At 41.6% G+C, this 26,243-nt stretch overlaps 1 protein-coding gene across 3 annotated transcripts in view; it reads right to left on the bottom strand.

Annotated features, from left to right (window-relative positions):
- The window catches only part of SLC4A11 (solute carrier family 4 member 11), a 726,210-nt gene that overhangs the window by 146,050 nt on the left and 553,917 nt on the right, over positions 1-26,243 (bottom strand). For all 3 annotated transcript variants that reach the window (XM_029593900.1, XM_029593909.1, XM_029593918.1), the window contains exon 7: positions 3,864-3,987. In XM_029593900.1, the coding sequence (XP_029449760.1) occupies positions 3,864-3,987 (124 nt within the window). The remainder of the gene's footprint in view (positions 1-3,863; positions 3,988-26,243) is intronic.

Raw genomic sequence — 26,243 nt, forward strand, 5'->3', positions numbered from 1 at the left:
GGGATAATGAGCAGTTTATGATATCTGCCAGAGTTTTGGATATCGTTTCCGGTATTAGAAGGAGGAGCTTTGTGGGTATTTGGTCGAAGGGGTGGGAGGAAGGTTTCATTTTTTTAAGTAACAGAAGAATCTCATAGGCTGTGATGGGTTGGAATGATTCAAAGGAGGTTCCTTTGTTTTGTATCTGTGGCGCATTAGGACGAGAATTGTTGCTGGGGGTCAGTCGCTTTAGCAGGTTAGATATTTTGTCTTGGAAGAAAATAGCCAATTCCTCCGCTTTAGATTGAGCTAGGTCTATGGGAATATCTGGTATGTTGATGTGTGTCAGGTTAGATATGTAAGCAAAAAGAGCTTTGGCGTCAAATACAAGGTCATGAATCTTGCTAGCATAGTAATCCCTTTTTAATTTTTGGGTAGAGTTCTTGTAGTGATGTAGAGCTAGTTTGTAGGCGGCTAAGGTGCTGGGGCAGGGTGCCTTACGCCATTTGCTTTCTTTGTGTCTTAGGCTTTGTTTAAGTTTATGGAGGTTGTTTGAGAACCATGGTTGTCTTTTTGCTGGGTTTGGGTTTAGATTTTTTGCTGATAGTGGACAAAGTTTGTTTGCTACTGCCTCAGTGATGTTGTTCCAGGAGAGGATGGCTGAGTTAGGGTCAGAGAGGTTAATGTGAGGAAGCTCTGAGGTGAGCTGGCTGTTAAGCCAGCTCACCTTAATAATGATTTATGAACTTTTCCTATAGGAACTTGTCCAAATCTTTTTTAAACTCACCTACACAGCTTTCACCATAATTGTTTCGAGTAAAAAAAAATATTTTCTCCTATTTATTTTAAATATACTACCTAACTTATTGCATGTCCTCTAGTCTTTGTACTTTTTGAAAGAGTTAACTGATTTGAGTTCATCCATTCCATTCTACTCATTATTTTATAAACCACCATCATATCTCCCCTCAGCTGACTCCTCTCCAAGCTTAAGAGCCCTAACCTCTTTAGACTTTCCTCAAAGGGAATCCCTGTGCAGACATCACAGTTCTTTCTTTGGCTCTGAAGGGGATCCTCCATGCTGCTTCAACATTATTTTTTATGCCACCTCTTACGTCATAATGCCTCTGCAACATACCTAACCTCTGAACAGAGCCATATACAGAGGCCGGCACCACAAGGGGAAGGGGGGATGAGAATTTTTCCCATATTATAGTATCGAGAGGGGGAGGCTTCAACTTCTTGCATCAGGAGCTCAATGATAATTTCCTCTTCAAGTGACTCCGTTGCTCGGTATTGTGCCGAGGTTTGGGTTTTTAATCACCAATGTCTTTATCAGGGCCTCCATTTTCCAGGAACAGTATTGCTGCATCCTGGGTGACATCCATCCATAGCTGTAGCAATTTGAGGATTCATAGTCAGGGCCCAAATAGCAGTAGCAAATGGAGTGTGTATCTGTGTTGGACATCCGGAGCCCCCAGATACAGGCCTTATACCCACTTACCACAGGCTTCTTTGACATCTTCTTACTCTATTTATTTAATTTAGAATTTAAACATTCTTTCTGATCGGCTGCTGAGGCAGCGGCAGAATAATTTCAAGCAATGAGACAGATAAGGCATTAAGGGGCCCCCCCCCTCAAAAAAAGAAAACAATTTTGAGAGACTGAGACACATTTGAATGGTAGCTCAGATGAAGACAGACAGTGATGCTCATGAGACAGTGCGCAAGCATGGGAACACCTGCACATACTCAGTACAGTCTTTACTGAACTTGGATCTAGGTCTGTGTCAGTGTCATCAGTTGATGTTACCCACGCATTATGGCTAATTCATACCTGCTTATCAACAGAGAAACAAATATAAAAGAGAAAGAAGAGACCTGAAAAAGAAAACTAATTTTCATGTTTGATAAGTGGATACAGACTGCTTTCTTGCTTTATAAGGCAAATTTAAATGAAAGTGGCATGACTGAGTACCACTCCATGTACAGTGCAGACTCATGCTTCATCTGGTCCTTGTAATGTCTGTCATGATACAAAATAGCATGCATTCCATTTATGAAACATTAATCAGTTCTGACTGGTAGCAGTGTTTCAGCTGGGATTTGTCATCTGAAACAGTCAAGCTGATGACAAATTTCAGGTTATTGACATTGCAGGGAGATATCTCATGTTTTACTCCTGAAAGCAGCAAATATGAATCATAATAGCCAAGAAATATGCAGACCAAATACTGACAGGCCAAGACACTGTATCAGTGGAAAAACAAGAGATCTTGCCCTGATGAGAACTTTACACTGAAGGATACTTTATCTACATCTGCCTGTTTAAATAAAAAAGCAGACAGAAGGACAATAAAGCCTCTAAGCAAGAATCATGGATCAGCAAGCAAGTCCAGAGGTCAGAAGGACTCCCACCCTTGGAAGAAAGGGGGGGGGCAGTCAGAAATGGAGAAAAACACTGACTCTGGCATAACAGCTTGGCATACAGACGTGGCAGTTCTCCCCCTGAAGAAATGGGGAAGGGGAAAAGACCTGCAATGCAGCAAAGACCCTCCCCACCCACCACGAGATTTTGCATGAGCTTATACATATTTATCAGCTGGAAAGTATAAGACAGGGAGACAAATAAAGAGGAAAAAGCAACCCTGGGAGTGAGACCCCTGAAAGTAAAGGAATTAGAAGAACAAAAGGGGAGCCCTAAGTAGACCGGAACCCCCCGCTATTGAGGAGGGAGAAGATTAAGTGTGGCCAAGAGACCGGGGCAAGAGACTGGAAAGAGGAGATGCCCTGCTCAGGTGCGGAAAGTGACATGGTGTCCGAGATGGTGAGGGGCGAGAGCAAGCTCCAGACAGCCCGGCAATTACCAGAGCCAGAAGCCTGTCTCCTTCCCAGATCACCATCAGCTCTGCCAGTACCAAACCCAGGAACCAAATCCTTCCCTGCACACATTCTCCTGACCTCCAGCCAGCGTCTGCTTCAGAGGTGAACAAAGGGTATTGCCTAAGTTGGTACCAGGGGTAAGTGAGTATTAATATATTAGGCAGGCTAAGGTTTATGGCATGTTTGCTATCACTCATGGTACAGAACTTTCTTTAGGGAAAACTGGTGCTTACTTGTCCGGGATGTTAGAGACAGGAATTGTTTTTATTTTCTAAATGCTACATCCTGCCAAATCTGATAAATAAAAGTCTGTTTCTGAGGAGAACACATTGTCTTTTTCCTGACTTAGGATCATGAAGTAAGGTGGGAGGGCAATTGGAAGTGTCCTGTAGCAGACAGGTCCCTTGCACCCCTAAACTTGCTTACAACATCAACAAATATTGTCTAGATATTAAACTATGACAATAGTTGAACCTGTCAAGAATGACTATATCTTTACAGAATTATGGTTGGTGCATCAAATGGATGTGTGAATGTCCGATTTCTTCAGAAAGTTCACATACTGTAAAGTCTCTATATACCTTCTTTGTCCTTAATCAAGGCACAAGTTCATAATGAGGAAAAATTCAGAGTTAAACTACTATACTCACTGGATGAGTACTTACTTTTCTGAGTCCCCTCTCTAGCAAACATCTGCAGAGAACATAATTACTTGTGCTTGTAATTACATTCAGGAACAGAAAAAGATTTAATTTATCGCTTCATTATTTCTGCTGTACAGATATTTTGTTAGGTCCTCTCTTCGCTAGGATCATCAACAGTACAATATTCAAAATGCTAGAGAGAGGAACACTATAGGATTCCAACCTTTGACCAGATTAGGACTTCCCTCTTTGCCACACTTATGCAAACAATGTATAGCATAACCAATGAGGATCTGATGTTTTAATGTCTTTGTCTCCCAAAAATTCAGTCATAAATATAAATGTTAGCATATTTACCATTTTAGGAGGTGCCAGAACCAATATGACAAACCTCACTTCACAAGAGTTTTCACCCCAGTTCTGAGGCCTCTCCAATCGACTAATGCAAACATGGCGTCTCTGAAGAGATTTGATAGTGCAGCTGCCAAATGAAATGGAAATATTATAAGTTACTGAATGGACCAATGTAGTCTGGTCTTTGGTTATAAGAACAATAAATAAGTATCTTTAACATGTTATTCATATACAGTTCTTTTTTTCCAACAGTTGGTTTGTGTGTTCATTTTATACAAATGTAATCTGTTGCTTTAATCAAAACCCCATGGCATGACTGGACTCCATGCACCAAAATTATTTTTCTTCTTCAGATTTTAGTGTCTGGCATTAACACCTGAGCAATAAGGATTCCCTAGCAGCAGCTTTTTTTTTTTTTTTTGCTTGTTTGGTTTGTTTGCATACTGGAAGAAGATATCTTCCAGGAAAAGGCTGCTCTTCCACTTTACAGTTTCAGAGCAGCAAATTTCTACTTCAGAGTTCATACAATTTCCAATCTTAAATACACTGTTTGGAATTGCCATTGGGGCCTAGCAAATCCTTCTACAGTAATATGAGGTGTTTTTATTTTAATGATTCTAAAGAATTTTTATATTTCAAAACATAGCATCCACAAAAATTGGAGAATTAATCTGATCCAAATAGATTACAAACAATATTACTCCAAGGAACAGATTTTAAATTCACAGAAGCATAGTGATTTAAAGCAAGCATAAACAACTACAGTCAGATGGGTTGAAATGCTCAGCCCCAGGTGTATAGAATTATGTGTAATACATATCTCTCTCTCACACACACCACCCCTTACAGAAAAAAATAATTATATTTTCAAAAAGTTAGTTTACCCAAAGTATTTCTTTACATGTACTAATAACCTGTATAAGACCTCCCCTTCTTCTCTGCCTCACATATGTAAGCTGTTTGGACAGGAAGAAGCATGGGTGGTGGTGCTGGTAGTGGTCTATAGGTCGGGTCAGTCGTGGATTTAAGAAATGTTCTTATTCAGATGGCACACAATGCTATTCAATAATGCTAAATACCTACAGTTGAGCATTTCAACATAGCCAGCTTTTGGCTGACCCAGCTGTTAATCTCTCAGTATTAATTTTTTTTTTTTTTGTTTTTTTCTATTGTTTTATAAGTAAAGTACGATTCATTTTTTTTCTAATGATAAAACTTTAAACACTGTTATCACTTTGCAAGAGCAGCAGCAAGACAGGTTCCAATTTTCTTTGCCACCAGTGACAGTGCCTCATGAAGAAGCTAATGTCATAAGCCAGTTAACCGTTTCAACAGTGTAACAGACAAAGTTTGAACCAAACTGCTTAGCCACCAAGTGTACAGTGCCATACATCTTTTTGAAAATAAAAATAGCTTTTAGAAATCAAGTTATTGGCTACTTAATTTTTGTAAGGCTTTAAGGTATTCTTCATGCCTGTATGGGCTCGCACTCCCGCTTATGAGCTGGTTCTCTTAGAGGGCAGCTAATGCATGCACAGCTAGGTCAAAGAACCACCAGTGACAGCAGTGGAGGAAGGCTGGCAATAGATATTACTGCAATACTGTATCACAGTAAAATTACTTTACTTTCATGGGCTGTACAATAAAGCATACAGCTTAGAGATGTTGTTAGAGATCCACAATATATAAAGTTCACCACAGCAGACTTTCTGGGCAATATTCAAATGCTGCTCTACGTCGGAGAAGACTTTTGTTTTTCTCTTCATAATTATTTTTTTAAAATGTGAACTTATGTTAATTTTATATTTGCCATTTCTGTCACTATGCATTTATTATATGTGATGCTATTCTATTTAAATATTTTGAAAAAATGAATACAATAATTTTGAACAGAGAAAAGCAAGCAAAATAACCTGTTTAAAAATATTACCCTTTGCATAACTTGCACCTGAAAGCATTTTCCATAAAGTGCAATTGTATCTAGGATGGTTTACATGTCAGTGCATACCACCAGTAGAAAACAAGGGAAAAGACTAAGGAATACATCACAGAGAGAGATTAAGCACAGGGATTAAATGATTCCTTAAGGACATGCATTAAGTAGTGGTGATGTGATCTGAACCCAAGATCCCTTGAGTTCCACAGCTCTGACCACTAGGTTACACTGTCACCCTACTTCCCTGAGGTTTAACATCACAGTGCAATAGCATTTTATTTTCTTTCAGCCTGTTTACTGCTTTAAATAAACATTCTGACTGAAATCCTGATACTTGGCCCTCAGTTTCGCACAGAGGTGTGCACGTATGTTGGGCAGATGTGCAATTCTGAATAAGTACATTGTTCTATGCAGCTCTGAAAAATTAACTTAAATGTATCCATATGGGGCATTTTACTGCTATACAGGCTTTTTGATGGACCCCTAAGAATTAAATTGCTTGCTTTATGCAACCAAACAGTTTGGTATACTAATGAGGGCTCTGTGTTAGCCATGCTCAAATTTTACATGATCCAGAATTCTCCTTCCCCCTTATCTATGAGGAATTATACAGCCTGTCACATATTTCTTCACGTTCATATTTGTGTATTCTAGTTTTCTTTTAAGCTAGCGTACTCTTACGGCTGCCAATATGCATCTCTCCCAAGGGCACAACAGATTTTTCTTATTAACCATTTAGACTGAATTACACATACTTTGACTATTGAAATGAAAACACTGCACAGTACAACTGTGAGCCTGGGTTTTTTTGTGCATTTATTTTACATCACATTCTTTCAAACAATTCCTATATCCGTAACCCATTAAAATGGCTACACAGAATGTATTTGTATTGCTTTTCAATGAAATCAACTAGTAGACTTGGGGCAAAGATTAAAATTAAAGCTGCACAGAACAAGTAATTGATTTTAAGTTACTCTGTTATAAACATGCACTAGCAAATAGGTGGCCATGCTGGGCTGTAAAACTTGATTCTTTTCTCCAGCTGTATGATTTTATTCATCAAAAACACAACATCTCAGAAGATAAAAGTGACTTGATACAGGAAAAGTGCTTGAAGACACAAGGGTTGATAGAACCATCCACTGCTTACAATGAGGTAATCTGTCACATTGTCCACATCTCATCTTCCCTTTATCCAAGTTAACTGGTAGAACTTCAGTACTCTACATGAACAGAGATACTAACAGTTAATGAATTGTTAGCAAAGAGTTCTTCACTGTTGCTAATCTTCTCTGCTGCCTTTATTGCTTTTCCTACAGTACATGCGACATAACTTCCAACGTAACGTAACACTTTCTTTTTTTTCTTTTTTTTAAATTTAAGAGCCCTGCAAGCACAAGAGTGTGCTTACTGAGAAGGCCAGATCAGATCCAGTATGGTAGTCGGTGCTCTTTACTGTCAAGCAGGAGAAATAGACACTAAATCCTAGGTCAGGCTTCTTTTTCTGTATGGGTAAGCTGAAACAGCAGAAAAGTCTCCTGAGGGGGAATGAAATACAGCAATACCTGGCAGTAGGCCAGAGCAGTACTGGAAATAGATCACTTATTAGTTCCATCTCCCTGTCTTGATCACAGCTTGTAGTTGGTGCAAATATGGAAGGAGTATGGAGGGGGGAAAAAGCAAATAAAATATTGTAAGTCTCAAATGGTAGTTCCCCAATCAGAGATGGACAGAGTGAATAAGGAAAAATGCCTTGCAAGGGAGGTAACAGAAGAAGATGAAAATATTTTAAGTTAACCTTGCTCTTTAATGTCTATTAAGTAATCCTGGTGTCTGCTCAAGGTCTCTTTTTTCATATTAACTGTGCAGAGTTCTACAGTATATGAGTTGTGACTCTGACTTCATTCAATAAAAGTATCAAAATTATTTCTGTACATGGTAGGGTATAAATGGGGGTTGGATGACTTGTTGCCGTAAGAAAAGTATGAAAGCAGATCAGTTAAGTTGCTCAAGATAGTTGCACTAATAGACACTGGCCGGGCCCTTCTGCAGAAAAGTCTCAAAGATCACAACATTTCACTTACTGCCATGCTAACATCTCAATGGACATGTACCTTAAAGAAGATGGCAAATAGGTTAAAAGGAAATTACAGGAATAAACTAAAGGGAAAAAAAACCCCCTGAGCTACTGTAATACCAGTTGGAAGACGGCACAGCAAACATTCCATTTGGTGAAATCTTATCAACTAAAACGTAGACAATACACAGAACCATAAAACTGAGGTCATTCATTATCTTGCCAAAGTAATCAGAACACATTATGAGACAGCAGATTACACCAGCTGAGCCAGAATGCAGTAACTCCAACTAATAAATACATTTCTGAACACTGTACTGAAGCAAAGTTTAAAATCCAATACCAGAGCCTTGACCAAACTAGACGTTCTGTTTCACCCAAAATCAGATTCTCAACATTCTCTGGAGCAATACAAGGCAGAATATGCCAGAATTAAGGTAGTGTGGTTAGATGTTCAGGATAAGATTAAACTTCACCAGGATAAGATCAGACTCAAACCCCAGATGGTATGAACTGAACCTGACCAAAGAGGAACAAATCCTGTCTAGTTCTGATCCACCTCCTTTCATATTTCTGCAACTCAACACGCACCATGGTGTGCACTAATTTTCACTAATCTCAATGGTGTTTACAGAGAATCTAGGTCACAGTTTAAACTTCAACCTCAGGAAACATCAGAAATGGATCAGAGTTAGAGGAAATCTATGGAGAACCACATTTTTTTATTCAACTCTGACAAAATTCAGTAGATCATCTACAACAGACTCGCAAATCCTTAACTACATCCATAAAAGCTGAACAGAACCTTATTTAGAGACAATACTCAGAAAATAAGCCATACTGGGGTAGACACACATAGATGGCTAACTTAGACATGATATTCAGCTACATGGCTATGCAGCTCACCATGCAAGAATAAATTGCTGTTTAGCCAGATAAATCCTATATCCATCTAAATTTAGACTTGGTATTCAGCAGGCCTAATTTAGAGCTAGATTTTCCTATGTCGCAGGGCTCCCTGAATTGCACAACTAATGAGGGGTGGGGGGCGGGCCTGCGAAAGCCGGCAGTGATCACACCTCTGCAGTGCGATCGCTGCTGGCTTTTGCACCCAATAGCGCCATCATAAAAGGTGATGCTATTGGGCGCGAAATAGGCAGCGAAAAGGGTTCTTACCTTTTCGCTGTCCGCAATGTCCTTGCGACATCCACCCCGGTGCCGCCTCGACTCCTCCTGTTCCGGTCTTGACGCCGCCCCCATTTTGTAATCGCACGCGAAAAAGGATTGCTTTGGAAAATAACCCCTTTAGACAGATAACTTACCTACGGTATGTCTGAATATCACTACTTAGCTGACTATATTCAGTGGCTCACAAACACAGAAGCCAACTCCTCGCCCAATGTTATCCAAGAACAAACAAGGAGAGGGAAATAATTCTCCCAATCAGATATTACTAAATTCTAAGAAAAAATCACTTAATAAGGAGAAACGGTATCATAGAATCCAGGTGCTTCCGATTTTAATCCACTGTCTCTCACCCACAAAGGGCCCCAGGCAGTATCAGCCTTATGGCACCATACATTTTAATCATGTAACATCTCTCCCTTATATGATTTTTTAATTTTTTATTAATTTTTAATTCTGTTTTATTCAGTTCTTTTATTAATCTTAATTACCTAAAAAAAGAGAGTAATACTTTGTAAACCTATAATTTCATAAAAATCATCAAGTACTTAGCTCATATAATCCGGCGTCTAGTTGCACTTTTCGACACTGTATCAATCTGGTTATTCAAAAATTGTTCCCAACATGGACCATGTTTCGGCTAAATAGCCTTCATCAGGGGATATTTTTTGAACACTGTCAGTATGCCAGAAAATCTTCATATTACCACATCCTAAAACATACAATAAAATTTAATGAATCACAAAACCCCAAAACTTCTACAGTAAACAGCCTCCCGCAACAAGCTCTACCACCAAAATTGCGTATACCTATAACACAGCCAGTTCTTACCTTCTGCGGAACAAGCTGTTCTCACAAATCATCCTTACAAACGCTAATTTATAAATGGTGCCATAGCACTCAAGAATACCAAGCCTTTCATTTCCTCTATTTAAAGCCCAGACCTTAACGTCACCGGAAGCTAGACATCACTGAAGCTGTCAATCACAAACAACCTACACCCAATCAGAACATGGATCAGTCTATTTCTTTATGTAACCCCTTAGGTGCCACGGTATCAAACAAATAAATCCATCTTTGCTCCCGTTGCAACAGGTATCTATTAAAATCACCACCACGTGAAAATTGTTTGGCTGCTCTATCACAGCAAAAGTTAAATCCACAAAAACATATCGCTGAGCAAGACAATGTTGAACTAAAGGAGCTTCCAGATGATTTCTTGAAATGGCACTGCAATGTTCATACGTGTGCTGAAACATTGTTTGGTTTTGCCTATATACAGTAACGGGCAAGGGCACCATATGCCATATATCATTCCAACTGAAGAACAATTCATGCATTCTCGTAAATGGAAAGTGCCCCCTTTAAAATAAGGGAGAGTATCACCTGAAAAAGATTGCTCGCAAACCGAGCATTTATTACAAGGAAAATGCCCATATTTAACAGAGCACTATGATGCCATTTACAAATTTGCGTTTGTAAGGATGATTTGTGAGAACAGCTTGTTCCGCAGAAGGTAAGAACTGGCTGTGTTATAGGTATACGCAATTTTGGTGGTAGAGCTTGTTGCGAGAGGCTGTTTACTGTAGAAGTTTTGGGGTTTTGTGATTCATTAAATTTTATTGTATGTTTTAGGATGTGGTAATATGAAGATTTTCTGGCATACTGACAGTGTTCAAAAAAATATCCCCTGATGAAGGCTATTTAGCCGAAACATGGTCCATGTTGGGAACAATTTTTGAATAACCAGATTGATACAGTGTCGAATAGTGCAACTAGACGCCGGATTATATGAGCTAAGTACTTGCTGATTTTTATGAAATTATAGGTTTACAAACAAATTATTACTTTCTTTTTTAGGAAATTAAGATTAATAAAAGAACTGAATAAAACAGAATTAAAAATTAATAAAAAATTAAAAAATCATATAAGGGAGACGGTACATGATTAAAATGTATGGTGCCATAAGGCTGATACTGCCTGGGGCCCTTTGTGGGCGAGAGACAGTGGATTAAAATCGGAAGCACTTGGATTCTATGATACTGTTTCTCCTTATTGTGTGATTTTTTTCTTAGAATTTGGTAATATCTGATTGGGAGAATTATTTCCCTCTCCTTGTTTGTTCTTATATTCAGTTAGACGGATAAGTCACCTATTCAGATAACTAGCACCACCCCATTAAATCCCATTGCCCCGCCCACAAGTTGTCTGGCTAAAATCATAGCCATGTAGGTGATTTATCCATCTAAATGACAGCCACTGAACATAGCCAGAAATTCAGCAGCTGTTACTTAGCCGGATATTCAACTTATCTGGCTATATAATTTTTGAATATCGACCTTACACTTTTTAAAAGCATGGAACAATTCAGAGAGAATACCACACTTGGCTTCAGTTCAATTTAAAGCTCAGCCGCCTTGTAAAACTATCAAATACTGTGGAAACTACCTTGCTAACAGGCCGATACAGTACAGTGAGCTCCAACGGAGCACACTGTTAACCTGCCCTTGGACGCGCGTTTTCCCTTACCCCTTATTCAGTAAGGGGCGGAAAATGCGCATCCAACCCGCGGCACCTAATAGGGCCCTCAACATGCAAATGCATGTTGAGGGCCCTATTAGGTATGCCCGTGTGATACAGAAAGTAAAATGTGCAGCCAAGCTGCACATTTTACTTTACGAAATTAGCGCCTGCCCAAAGGTAGGCACTAGTTTCTGCCGGCACCGGGAAAGTGCACAGAAAAGCAGTAAAAACTGCTTTTCTGTGCACCCTCTGACTTAATATCATGGCGATATTAAGTCAGAGGTCCTGAAGAGTAAAAAAAAAAAAGAAAAAAAAAATTTAAATTGGGCCGGCGGCTGTCGGGCTGAAAACTGGACGCTCAATTTTGCTGGCATCCGGTTTCCGAGCCCGTGACTGTCAGCGGGCTCGAGAACCAATGTTGGCAAAATTGAGCGTCGGCTGTCAAACCCACTGACAGCCGCCGCTCCGGGTCAAATGGAGGCGATAGGGACGCGCTAGTGTCCCTAGCGCCTCCTTTTGCCCGTTTCTACCGCACCACTTAATTTAAATACAGAATCACGTGCACAGGCGAGTGGGCGTTCGTCCGCTCTCCCGCGGACTTTACTGAATTGGCCCATAAGCAAGGAAGTAGTCATAGCAGATAATCTCCGGAGTCCAGTGTTGCCGCCTAGAATCATGAAAGAATCACCTATTTTACATAATAGTCAGGACCATGGTTAAGGATCGGTGAGACACACACGCCCTGGTTGGTTCTCAGCTAGGGAGAATTCAATAGGGGCAAATATAGTTTTCTTTCCTGTATTTTTTCAATTATGTATAAGCAGAAATAAGCATATAACACTTAATTTTACATGTTAAACATTTCATTGTTTAAATACCATCCACTGTGTTATTAGGGGGAGGGGTGCAAATTTGACATATGCCAAAATATCTTATGCCTTGCACAGGCCTAAATTCCTAACGAGGCAGTGAAGTCAGCTGCCTAGGGACACTGTGGTGAGAGGGGCACCACCTCCTCCATTCCAGCGGCACTTTCTTCTAAGCACCACTCAGCCTAAACAGCTGTGTCCTATCGGAGCCACCCCTTTAAATACACAAAAGCAGGCTAATGGCTTTTGGATACCAGCCCACCCTTGCACCTTTCAGGGAGTGGGTCCAACAGGATGCTATTGCTCAGGTTGAATGACGAGAGACAGAGACAGAAAGAAAGACAGAATATGCCCCTTTCACGGTTGCACTTTAATGGGAAGGGAGGAGAAGAGTTGTATTCTTGGAAGTGACTGAAGTCGGAAAACAAGGCCAGGGCCTTGCCAATACATGAATGGATGTTGTCATTGTTTATACCTTTAAGTAAAAATGCAGGAACTTATTTTTATGGTAAAGGTGGTGGTAAACGGAATATTATCTAGGCTTCTGAAAGCTCCTGGATTGTGCATATATTGCAAAGCCATTTGTATTTCATGTTAATGTGTTTTAGAGGGCATAATTTTTTTATTTTTTTTTAAACAATGCAGGATTCCAATTCATGTTATTTGCTGAAGGATACAGTATCATTAGCAACAGCAGCACTGTGCCCTATGTCTGATTGTTAGCATTACTAAAGTGAGTGTGGAAGAAGTCATTACTGAATAGAGATGTGAATCGTGTCCTCGATCGTCTTAACGATCGATTTCGGCTGGGAGGGGGAGGGAATCGTATCGTTGCCGTTTGGGTGTTTAGAATATCGTGAAAATCGTTAAAATCGTGAACCGGCACACTAAAACCCCCTAAAACCCACCCCCGACCCTTTAAATTAAATCCCCCACCCCCAAATGCCTTAAATTACCCTGGGATCCAGCGGCGGTCCATAGCTAAATCAGGGGAAGGGGGAGGGCAGGAAAACCGGCACACTAAATCCCCCTAAAACCCACCCACGACCCTTTAAATTAAATCCCCCCCTCCCGAACCCCCCCCCAAATGCTTTAAAGTACCCTGGGGTCCAGCGGCGGTCCGAAACGGGCTCCTGCTGTTGAAGCGTGTTGTCTTCAGCCGGCGCCATTTTGCAAAATGGCCGCCGCAAAATGGCGGCGGCCATAGACCAACACGATTCGACCGCAGGAGGTCGCTTCCGGACCCCCGCTGGACTTTTGGCAAGTCTTGTGGGGGTCAGGAGGCCCCCCCAAGCTGGCCAAAAGTCTCTGGGGGTCCAGCGGGCGTCCGGGAGCGATCTCCTGCCGCGAATCGTTTTCCGTACGGATAATGGCGCCAGCCATACGCGTATGGCCGGCGCCATTTTCCGTACGGAAAATGGCGCCGGCAGGAGATCGACTGCAGGAGGTCGTTCAGCGGAGGTCCAGAACCCTCGCTGAACGACCTCCTGCAGTCGATCTCCTGCCGGCGCCATTATCCGTACGGAAAACGATTCGCGGCAGGAGATCGCTCCCGGACGCCCGCTGGACCCCCAGAGACTTTTGGCCAGCTTGGGGGGGCCTCCTGACCCCCACAAGACTTGCCAAAAGTCCAGCGGGGGTCCAGAAGCGACCTCCTGCGGTCGAATCGTGTTGGTCTATGGCCGCCGCCATTTTGCGGCGGCCATTTTGCAAAATGGCGCCGGCTGAAGACAACACGCTTCAACAGCAGGAGCCCGTTTCGGACCGCCGCTGGACCCCAGGGTACTTTAAGGCATTTGGGGGGATTTAATTTAAAGGGTCGGGGGTGGGTTTTAGGGGGATTTAGTGTGCCAGTTTTCCTGCCCTCCCCCTTCCCCCGATTTAGCTATGGACCGCCGCTGGACCCCAGGGTAATTTAAGGCATTTGGGGGGGGGGGGGGTTCGGGAGGGTGGGGGATTTAATTTAAAGGGTCGGGGGTGGGTTTTAGGGGGTTTTAGTGTGCCGGTTTTCCTGCCCTCCCCCTTCCCCCGATTTACAATTTTTTGACGATAAATCAGGGGAATTGGTATTGTATCGTGGCCCTAACGATTTTTGACGATTTAAAATATATCGGACGATATTTTAAATCGTCAAAAAACAATTCACATCCCTATTACTGAAGAACTCTGATTTGAGATGCTTATAAGGTATAATGGAACTGTATTCTGTAATACACTAAAGGACTTCTACTGCCAAGGTGCTTGCAAACTCCATGGCAAGAGGAATTGTATGTTTCTGTCCAATAACATGTTTAAACTATTATAGAGTACAATATTCAAAGCAATTTAGGTGGGTAAAAAGCATATTACCCACCTTAATCTGCTGTCTGAACATTGCCTTCCTTACATGTGGTGAAAAGCACAAGTTTTGCTCCACAGCACACATACTTTTAGCTGCACTGAGAGGAAACATTCCTGAGAAAGTGCTTGGGTGGAGGGTGGAAAAGTACATGCAAAGATTGTCTTTTCAACTCATGTACTTCTCCAGCAAAAATTTCCCTGCAGAAAAAGCAGATGGAAATGACTGCCCAGTACTGCATACCCATGGCAAATTTTAAATCCAAAGTTTGCATATACTTCGCTTTGGAAACTGAGGCAAATCCTGTGGGTGAAAAGCATTTGCAGTCTGTCCTAATGCAGACAATTATTTTTCCCTTCATATGTATTTTTTTTGCAAGTATCTTTTCTCTCAGCATAAGGACTTTCCACCGATGTAAAATTTATGTAACTATCTGTAACTGGTGCAAATTTGTGAAACTACAGTGTTTTTCAGTGAGAAAGCTACAGTTCAAGGACAATTATGGATTGCATATCATCACAGGACAAAATATTTTCACAGATCCCTGAAGCCCTTATTTTGGCTAGTTTCAGAAAACCTAATTGCGGCAGGATGTTAGATTGTGCACTGTTTACATAAGACAAATAGGCAGTGAGTGACAGTCTCTATGTGACCTATTACCCACCATCTCGTTTCTCTGAATTGAATATCTTATATTCAAGCATAACTTTTTTCCTGAAACCATACAAAATATTGATTTCAAAAACAGAAGAAAGTTTTTCCCATCCAACTTTTTCTGACCTATAATCCTTCGAATGTAAATAAAACAGATGGAACTAAAATACACACTTTTTTTTTTTTTTTTTTAATAACACGCTCCAGTTCAAGGGGAGGTTTATAGATTTTAAAACATAAACCAAAAAGCAACTTTCCAGGGGTAAGAAACTGCATCCATTCCTTAAACGCCCATTTGGTCTAGTCCAGTGGTTCCCAAATTGTGGCTGGAACGGAGTCACAAAATTCTCATTTGGTTTCACAAGCACATCCACAAGGCAAAAGCCATGCGCACACATGCACAAGTACAGCCGGCACCATGTGGCTAACTGATGCGCATAGTAAGGCTATCCCTTTCCTAACAGCCACGAGTGCCTGCTACCTGAGGAGAGAACAGAGCAAGTAATCAGTTGCTCTCCACTGCTCTCTCTTCCTATGGGTGCCTGAAGCTAATTAAAGAGAATGAAGAGCAGGGACCAGGTACCATTATTAACATCGTTCACTGTTGCCAGTCTGCCACGAGCTCCCCCCCCCCCATCCCAGTACCTCCAGCTGCTACCACCACCAGACTGGGAAGAAACGTTTTGGGCCTGCTCTCCCCCACAGTCCAGAAATAATGTTCTGGGCCCGACTTCCCCTGCAAGGGCCATAAATTCCATGAACCTACACCCCCACTGGCAGTAACTCTCACCAGCCCAGAGCTCTTCTTCTGGTGATCACCATTGCCACCAGTTGGCTCTGCTTCCTCCTCTTCCCTCCACAGTCAACCATAACCGCAGCTGCCACTGCTACAGGTTGAGGAGGAGGAACAGATGGCCCAATGCATCCCTGTTCTCCTCCTCCTACTGGCTCTGATCAAGCTGAGTGAGATTTTTTTTTTTCTTTTACAAGGGGAGGGAGAGTTGATAGGGAAAGGAGACAGGGAGGTGACCCTTGGTATGTGGGGAAGAAGGAAATGAGCCTGGAGCAGTGAGAGAGAAGGGACAAGCCTGGTGGGCTAAGTCAGATAGCCGGATAAGTCTAAAAAACTCAATTTTTCCGGCTAAATCACTTAGCCGGACAAGTAGCACTTTTTTTAGACTTATCCGGCTATAATAAGATAAGCAGCATTTTAAGATTTATTTGACTAAATAGCAGCTTTTTTGGGGGGGGTGGTAGTTAAGATATGAATATATAAATTCATATCTTAACTACCACCCCCCCCCCCAAAAAAAAAACCCAACCCCAAAACAAACCTAAAAACAAGCAAAAAAAATATCTGGAAAACTCTGGGACATTACTTGCAGTTCTATAATTTGCAAAACCTGGATACAAGATTGAGCTAATGGGGCTCTGTCATTTGGCTTGCCTGACAAGATTGCAGTTGCAAAGAGTTTGGATATAGGATATATGTTATTTCACTAATGAAAACACATGCATTTTAACCAAGAATCAAGGCAGTACCGCCATTGAGCCTCTGAGGCTGCCTTTGACACGGCTGTTTTCCCCAGAGCCCAGAAGCTGCATAAGAACAATGCAACAGAGGCATAATGATGCAACTTCCTCTGTGAAGTTACTGGTCTGTAAGAACATAAGAACATAAGAAAATGCCATACTGGGTCAGACCAAGGGTCCATCAAGCCCAGCATCCTGTTTCCAACAGTGGCCAATCCAGGCCATAAGAACCTGGCAAGTACCCAAAAACTAAGTCTATTCCATGTAACCATTGCTAATGGCAGTGGCTATTCTCTAAGTGAACTTAATAGCAGGTAATGGACTTCTCCTCCAAGAACTTATCCAATCCTTTTTTAAACACAGCTATACTAACTGCACAAACCACATTCTCTGGCAACAAATTCCAGAGTTTAATTGTGCGCCGAGTAAAAAAGAACCTTCTCCGATTAGTTTTAAATGTGCCCCATGCTAACTTCATAGGGTGTCCCCTAGTCTTTCTATTATCCGAAAGAGTAAATAACCGATTCACATGTACCCGTTCTAGACCTCTCATGATTTTAAACAGTGTATTACACTTCCTAAGCAGTAATGCCTGTAAATTATGACTGCATGTGAAGTAGTGTCCCTGAAAACCCTCCTTAACCTGTGAGATGCCAGGCATCTAGTCTGGTCCACCTTAAAAGCCAGAGAGAGAGAGAGAGAGCGTTCTGTGGATGGGACCCCGCTGAGCAAGAATAAGAATATGGGACCAGCTGGGAATAGAGAGGCCCTGCGTCTCCAGGACATCTCTTTCCTAAGGTGAAAGCTGTGTGAGTAATACTGCTGGAGGTAAGCAGATTACATGTTGTGAATATTGCTGTTAGAAATAAAGTTGGAATCAGTAAGAAAGAAGGCCGGAGTCAGTATGCTTATGTTTCCAGCCTAAAAGTTTACTCTGCTATCCCACATATGGTGTCAGTTTGGGGATTTTTGTACTATGCGATTGCACAGGCAGAAACCCAAGCCTCCAAGGGAGGAAAAGAGAGTAGAGAAGAAAATAAAAGTCTGGTGTGTGAGATTCCTGCCCAGAAAACAGCTTGGGGCAGAAGCAATGCTGTGAGCTGTGTATATGAGTGGCAATACCAGGCACAGTGGAATACAAGAAAAGAGAATGAAAGCCAGGTGAAAGAACCTACACTGAGACTGCGGCTTATATGCAGGGCAGCTCGTGGTGGAGCTTGACAGACTGCTCTGAAGGAGGCAGTGAAGATTGGCCCGTGGGAGGCAGCACAGAGAAGCCAGATGAAGGTGCTGCAGAATGGCCAGACGAAGGCGTTGGTGTTGGAGAAGGCGCAGAGGAATCAGAAGACATGATAATAAAAATTGGAAAAGAGATAAAGCCCATCACAGTGAGAAATGAAGAAATACAGGAAACAGAGCAAGCAGAAGAGAAACCACCATTGGAAAGCCCTGAGCAAGAATAGCAAGTTTTTCAGAGGAAGCAGCAGCAGCACCAAAGTGAAACCAAGAGAGTCCTTGGGAAGGGGTTCTAAAAACTGCTGTGCTTCATGGAGGAGAATTGGAACTCGGAGCTTTAAAGGACTCATATAAAAGACTCTGGGTGCACACTGGGCAAACAGTGTAAGGTTGTGGTAATTGGAGGGTTAAGGTTATCCCTAGTGAAAAGGGGACAGCATGACCCTGTAGCCCCTACCTAGAGTTTAACTGGCAAGAGGCCAGAAGCAGCACATTGGGAAGAGAAGTTACATCCCTGAAAGTGATCTAGGGTTAGTAGGATGCTCATCATGTCAGGTTTGAGTTGAGGGAGAAGGTATGCGAAGGACTGTCCCTGAAAATCCTCCTTAACTTGTGCAGGACCTGACATCTAACCTGGTCCACCTTAAAAGCCAAAGAGAAAGAGTTCTTGAGTTGGACCCTGCTGAGCAAGAATAAGAATGTGGGCCTAGCTGGGAATAGAGAGGCCAGCATCTCCAGGAGAAGGCAGCTCCTGATACATCTCTGTCCTAAGGTAAAAGCTATGTAATACTACTGGAGATAAGCAGATTACATGTTGTGAATGCTATAAGAAAGAAGGCTGGAATCAGTGTGCTTATGTCTCCAGCCTAAAAGTTTACTTGGCTATCCCACACTGCTGAGATGTGTGACAGACTAAAATCATTATTTGTGTTTACATGCTATAGAAAGTAAAATCTTAAGATCCCAAATCAAGCTATTATTCCCATACTAGTAAATACTGAGCTGGCCAACATTATTGGCCAATTTGGTTTTTCCCAGCATCTAAACCCTTTGTAAACAGAAGGGACATTCTACCTGCAACAGTTTTTATTCTACCATAAGAGATCACAAGTTTTATTTTCCCGACTCAGTTTCACATTTTGTATCTAGTATTTAAATGCTGCTTTATATTTACAAATCTACATCAACACTGTATGCACTGTTGTGCACGAATGTGTCTGCAACTAAAACCTTTTACCATTTGGTAAGACATAATAGCTATTTTGTACTTACTCTCAAATTCTGTACATCCAAGCCACTCAAATCCTCCCCAAACAGAAATGCAATTTGTCCTTTGCCCACTAGAGATACACAACACAAACTGTGTATGCTGACACTTTGTATCCATGCCAGGTTCCTTTACTACAGAACAAATATGACTCGCACACTACAGCACTATTTTTCAGACTTAAGATTGTGAACCACTATTGGGTCATGGGGCGCCAAGGTTCCAGTCCTGCATCCATCTGGGAAGGAGTAAGGAAGCACAGCATGTGGCAGTGTTTTACTGTTGATTCTGGGCTCCACACAGCTCTCAGGAAATTTGAGCACTATTCTTACGATGATCACTGAGCAGTGTGTGAATACAGGTATTGCGTGGCTTAAAGTGAACCATACAGATCGGTAGTCTGCAGGAGAAAGGGCTAAGAGTAAATTTATTTACTTTTTTTTGGAGGTGGGGGTGGGGGAGGAAATGAGTGAGAGTGAGCAATGCGAGGGCTGGGGAAGAAGACAGTGAGAGTGAGCAATGGGACCAGAGAATGGAATATGAATGTTTTCCTTCCACTGGGTCCCTGAGAAAAAAAACAAACATGGTACTATAGTATTTAATACTTATGAGTGTCATCTGCAAAAACACTCCAACAGTTTATGCCATAGGTCACTGGTGTTTATTCATGATGATCTACAAAAGCCACTTGAAGCCCAGGCCATCTCATGCAAAACACACACACGGCATTGTATATATTGATAAATTTAGATTGTACAAACTTATATTGTAAGCCCTCTGGGGATAGGAAATACCTTCAGTACCTGAATGTCATCTGCTTTGAAGTGCCAAGAAGCAGAATAAAAAAAATAGCATTCTAAGTAAATATATACTTTATAAAAAGTTAAATAGATTTCTACTGCGTGTAGATAAGAGAAGAACACACCTCCTGCGGAGTCCCTTTACAGTTGAAACTTTAGGGTCCTTAGTGCACCAGCAGTAAAAATAAAGCATTTATGAATCAAATAATCATTATACATTCAATGAAAGCCTGCTTATTTTAATAAAGCTCACTAATTTGTTTCACTACAATGCATACACTAGGAACCAATGAAATCTAAAGATCAGTGACATAGTAATCTGTCAAAAGCTGCAAATTAATTCTTCACAGAAGCATATTTGAGATTTATGGTTGTGTTCATTTTAAGTCCTAATCCCTCTATCAGTGGTGATAACCTGGTTTTAAGTGAAGGGAATTAGCAAGTAGCTCATTTAAAATAAATCGAAGAAAATTCTTTTTCACTCGGTGCATAGTTAAGCTCTGGAATTCATTGCCAGAGGATGTGGTTATGGCAATTAGTGTAACTGGGTTTAAAAAAAGGTTTGGATAAGTTCCTAGAGGAAAAATCCATAAACTGCTATTAATCAGTAAGGAATAGCAGCTTGAGATCTATTTAATGTTTGGATACTTGCCAGGGACTTGTGACTTGGACTGGCCAGTATAGCATATTTTATGTTCTTATGACGCTTCAAATGTCTTGAAGGGGGGAGCCAGAGTGAAGGAAGGAGAGAGCTGCCAGCCTTACCCCGAGGAGAACCGTGCAACAGGAGCCCCTGTGAACATCTTGCCGGTGAGAACAGCTGAGACGTGATTGACGACGTGAGGGCGTGGCTAGACGATAAGAACTCCTGTAGCGAGGCCTACTACCGGGGAGCCAGAGTGAAGGAAGGAGAGAGCTGCCAGCCTTACCCCGAGGAGAACCGTGCAACAGGAGCCCCTGTGAACATCTTGCCGGTGAGAACAGCTGAGACGTGATTGACGACGTGAGGGCGTGGCTACAGACGATAAGAACTCCTGTAGCGCGGCGCACTGTCGCCGCCGGCGCGACGTCGAAGCCGCTCGCGTCAAAGGGGCGAGTGGCTTGGTCCGGCTAAGTCCGGGGTAGTCCGGCTTAGTCCGGGGTAGTCTGGGAGAACTTTTGGCATTTTCTTAACTTGGATGGGGAAGAAAAGAAAAGCTAAGTTGGTGACATCATCCCCAGCGCAGCAACAACATAAAGGCCCAATGGACCAGCATGTTGTCAGACAAAGAATATCGCCAAATGAGGACGGTGTGGGAGGAGTATCCTTGGCCTCCCTAAGTCCTGGCAAAGGACCTCTATCTCCACATCAGCCATCTAGGTCTCCATCGACCAAAGAAGCACAAGAACTGGTAGGAATAGTGCCCTTGGAGGTAAACTTGCAGAGGCGAGTAGATACCAATGGGTCTAAAGATATTTTGTATGTAAAAAATGTGTTTGATATTCCACCAGTCGATTTAGGTATAGGCATTAATCCGGTGCCTCCGGATAATGTATCTTTAGGTGATTTATGGCAGATGATAGCGAAAATAGATAATAATATTTCATTAATGAATAAGTCCTTATCTGCTGTGATTCAAGTTAATACCAATACAATTGCTCAGCATGATATAAAAATTGTTAGTTGTGAAAAACAAGTAACCGATTTAAATTCTAAGATTCAATTAATACAGAATTCTCAGAATGTATTTATGCAGGATAGTTTAATTTTGCATAAAGAAAATGAAAGATTAGAAAATATATTGCGATCAAAGAACTTGAGATTGGTAAATTTTCCACAGACACGCTTGTTATCCCCACTTGAAATGTTTAAGAAATTTCTGAAAGAAATCTTACAGTATAAAGAAGAGGATTTCCCAAAAGTTTCCAAGATTTTTTATTTTACTGTAGGACCTAGAAGAAATGAGCGAAATGCACAGAAATGAAGATCCTCCAAGTTTAGGTATATCTACCTTCTTGGAGGAATCTATTGATATAATTGATAAAAGAGCAACTCTCTTTGTCTCTTTTTTTGCTGAACAGGATAAGGACAACATTTTTAGGAATTTCTTTAAAATAAAAGATGTATCTTTTTGTGGGCAAAGGGTCCAAATTTTTCCCGATGTTGCACGGCCCACGCAGGCAAGGAGAAAGTATTTTCTTTCCTTAAAAGATCGTGTCGTGGGAATTGGAGCAACTTTTTTTCTTAAATTCCCTTGTGTATGTCAAATAACATACCAAGGGAAAAAATTTCGATTTGTGGACCAGGCCCATCTTGAGACTTTTTTGTCAGATAAATCACAGGTTTAATTTGAGATAGAGTGTCATTAAAAGATAGTCGTTACTCTCCTTCCCATTATATGATGGGCTAATAAATACCCAATCTTAGTTTATTAAGAATTGGTTTATTATTAGCAAATAATATATAAATTTCATATTTATATATAACAGTTGCCTCATCCCCCTATTATGTGAAATGTAAACCATTGTCTTTTGTATATATTGATTATTGTATCTAATTATGGTTGTGTTACATATTTCTTATTTTCCTTTTCATGATATTGTCATTGAAGAAACTTAATAAAGTATAAATAAAAAAAAAAAGTCTTGAAGAACAAAGCAGATGTGGACTGACATGTCCAGAGAGCAAGAAAGCAAGATCAGGATGACATTTCAACAAAAGAGGGGGATATCTGAAAGGTGTAACTTTCTGAAAGGAAGGCAATATTGTGCAATTATATGCACTTGGCTCTAACAAACAAGGGCAGCTGAATTCTTTTCTTAAACAGATTAGGCAAAGAGCGCCAGAAGCTGAGTGTGATGTCTACTATTTAATATCTATTTGCATGTACATTTTACTGAACATTCTTGGTTCTAAATCTAACATACTTGCAAAACACATGCAGCTCCATTTAACAACACTATACTTCAGCATTTAAGACTTTGTGAACAGTTGCTATATTCAGTTTTGAGACTTCTTTCCCCGGAAAATTTACCTGATTCTGCTTCACTGCTCAAACAAGGACACATTTGTGGCTCCTTTGTTTGTTTATTCTGCTATTTGTTTTGAAAAGCTGTAGAGCAAGGATATGAAATTCAGAGTTGGCATGATTCCTGTGAGTACAGATATGTGGATTGGGAACAAAAATCACAACATACAGTCATCACTACGTGCCACACAGTAATTGTAATTGTAAACTAATGATTTAAAAGAATTTACAGAGGAAAATAGTGCAGGGAAGACTAGGAAAGAATAGTTGTTTACTTGTAACAGATGTACTGCGAGGACTGCAGGTCCTTAAGTGGGGTGACATCATCCAATGGAGCCCAGCACAGAACTTCTATGTCAAAATTTGCCCTGACTGGGCACGTGCAGCATGCCAATATGTTACACGTCCAAGCCAGGGACCCTTCAGTCTTATTTCTTCACTTAAATAAGGAGAAGCCAAGGGGAGGTGGGCAGGTTTTGTGAGGACTTACATTCTGCTGTCCTCAGAAGAGACATATCACTAGGGGCAGTTCTATAATGAGGTCAGGTGAGGCAACTGTCTTAGGCAGCAAAATCTTTTATTTCCAAGCTTGTCCCCCAAAATGCTCCTCTGGTGGCCACCTCACCTTGCCGCCAGACACATTTAAGGACATGCCAGAAGAAGAGCCTCGTGGCACAAATAGATGGCGTGTCCGCAGGGTTCCCACCACCCATCTCCCCGCCCCCAGCGGGCCAGAAAAGGATCCTTGGGGCGGTGCGGAGAGATGACATGCCCATAGGGCTGAAGAACTGCAGAGGCCTTGCAGCCACTGGTGGAGCCCAAGCCGCCAGTGGCTAAAAAACAGAAGAGGCCCCGCTGGTGGCCAAAGAAGAGAGGAGGCCCCGTGAGCCGCCAGCGGAGCCCAACCTGCTAGCTGCGAAGAAGAGAGGAGGCCCCCTGGGCTGCTGGTGGAGCCTAACCCACCAATGGTGAAGAGAAAGAAGTCATGTGGGCTGTCATTTCTAGGTTTCTATAAAAAAAACCTACCGAAGACACTAGAAAAGGTAAAAAAAAAAAAAAGATCATGGAGCTCCTTGACAAATGAATCCTACCTGATTTAGAACTGGAAAATTTCCCCAGAAGGGGTCCCCACATGGATGCTGCATACACCCAGTGAGGCATAATCAAAAACTCTACAAGCTTTGACATAAAAGCTCTGGGCCACACTCCATTGGATGATGTCACCCAACTTGTAAGAACTGCCATCCTTCTTGTCCTTGGAGGAAAAAAAAAATCTGGTTCTGCCACATTACTAGCCAGTATGCTATAGTAATGTAGTAAACTATCAATGATGACTAATTTCAAGGACAGTTTCTTAAAACTAGGTGTGAGACTTTTATAACTAATACTCAAAAGTGTGTATGTAAAAAAAGTGTATTAAAAACAGCAGGTAACATGTTACCTGCTAGTTTTAATGCCAGATTTGTAAACATAATTATATAAGAACATAAAGTAGTGCCATGTGGTTCAGATCATTGGTTTATCACTCCCAGCATCCTGTCTCTGACAGTGGCCAATCCAAGACATAAGAAATAACTGAAGATGTTTTTCGCGTGTTGCTCATTCCCAGAAGAGGCAGTGATCGCAAATCTATCTGGCCAATCATTGTTAATGGATCTGTTCTTTAGAAATTTCTTCACACCTTGTGTTTTTAAAATCCCGCTATGTTACAAGCCTTGATTACATTCGCCAGGAGCAAATTGCTCAGCTTGTGGGCTGACTGAAAAAAATATATACTTCCTTAAATTTGTTTTAAGTCTACTACCAGTTAGTTTCATGGAGTGTCCCCTAATCCTAGTACTATCTGAAAGGAGAAATAACTGTTCCCTATTAACTTGTTCCACACCACTAGTCATTTTAAAGACCTCTATCACAGGGGTGGCCAACCTTTCACACACCAAGAATGCACAGTGGTAAAGAGCCTCACCTCTGAGGAGCAGGAGGTGGGGAAGAGGTCTCCTCCCCTCAAAAAAGGGCCACCTCTCTTAATCCCTTCCTCGTCTCCACCAGTCTCTCCCACAATCACTCATACCCTATCCCCACCAGTCTCCTCTATCATTCTCTTCCCCCCCCCCACCTCCAGCCCTCCAGGCCTCCAGCAGTCTCTCTTGTTCTGTGTGCCAACCTGTCTCTACCAGTCTCGCTTAACACTTTTTTCTTACTGTGTCTGCACTTCACCAGCAGGCAGTAGCTATCCTCCTCTGAACTGATTATGTTCCTGCCTCTACTTCCCTTTGACCTGTGCTGGCTGCTGATGCTGTGTAAACCAGAATTTCTCTTTTCTTTTTTGTTTTTAAACACACATGCTGTAGATGGTACCCTTTTAACTCAGCCGAGGTTTATTTTTTATCCTGGGTAAGGAGGATACCTACAAACATGGGACAGCCTCCATCCCTCTTCCCCAGTATTTACCATTTTGTCTGCTTATCCTCCCTCCCCCCCCACCCCCCATCTCTGCACCCCCTGTCTCTTCCCCCTTGCTCTCTCTCTGCTATGTAGGAGGCTGCCATATCTCTGTGCTCAGTGGCCAAGTTCATGTCACCCACCCTTCCTCCCCTCTGCCCCCCTCTTCTGGTCCTCCATCCCCTCACCTCGCCCTTCTCCTACCTTTTTCTCACCCCTTCCCTCTGCTCATCACTCCCCCCTCTCCTCCTAGCACTCCTAAATTGTTTATCTCTTAGTGTCTTCCTTTTGTACATATGTATATAATTACAAACCTAGTTGAGTATTTAATGCAAATTTCCCCTTGTTTACACCCTCATTTATTCATTTGTTAACTTGTTTTATTTGTTCAATGTAAAGTGCCATGCTTGGCGTTTGATTGTGTTACACTGTAAACCGATGTGATATCCTGGATGAATGTCGGTATATAAAAATTTTAAATAAATAAATAAATAAAATGTCACAGCTTCTCC

Source organism: Rhinatrema bivittatum, chromosome 1, assembly GCF_901001135.1.
Source record: "Rhinatrema bivittatum chromosome 1, aRhiBiv1.1, whole genome shotgun sequence".
NCBI classification, from domain to species: domain Eukaryota; kingdom Metazoa; phylum Chordata; class Amphibia; order Gymnophiona; family Rhinatrematidae; genus Rhinatrema; species Rhinatrema bivittatum.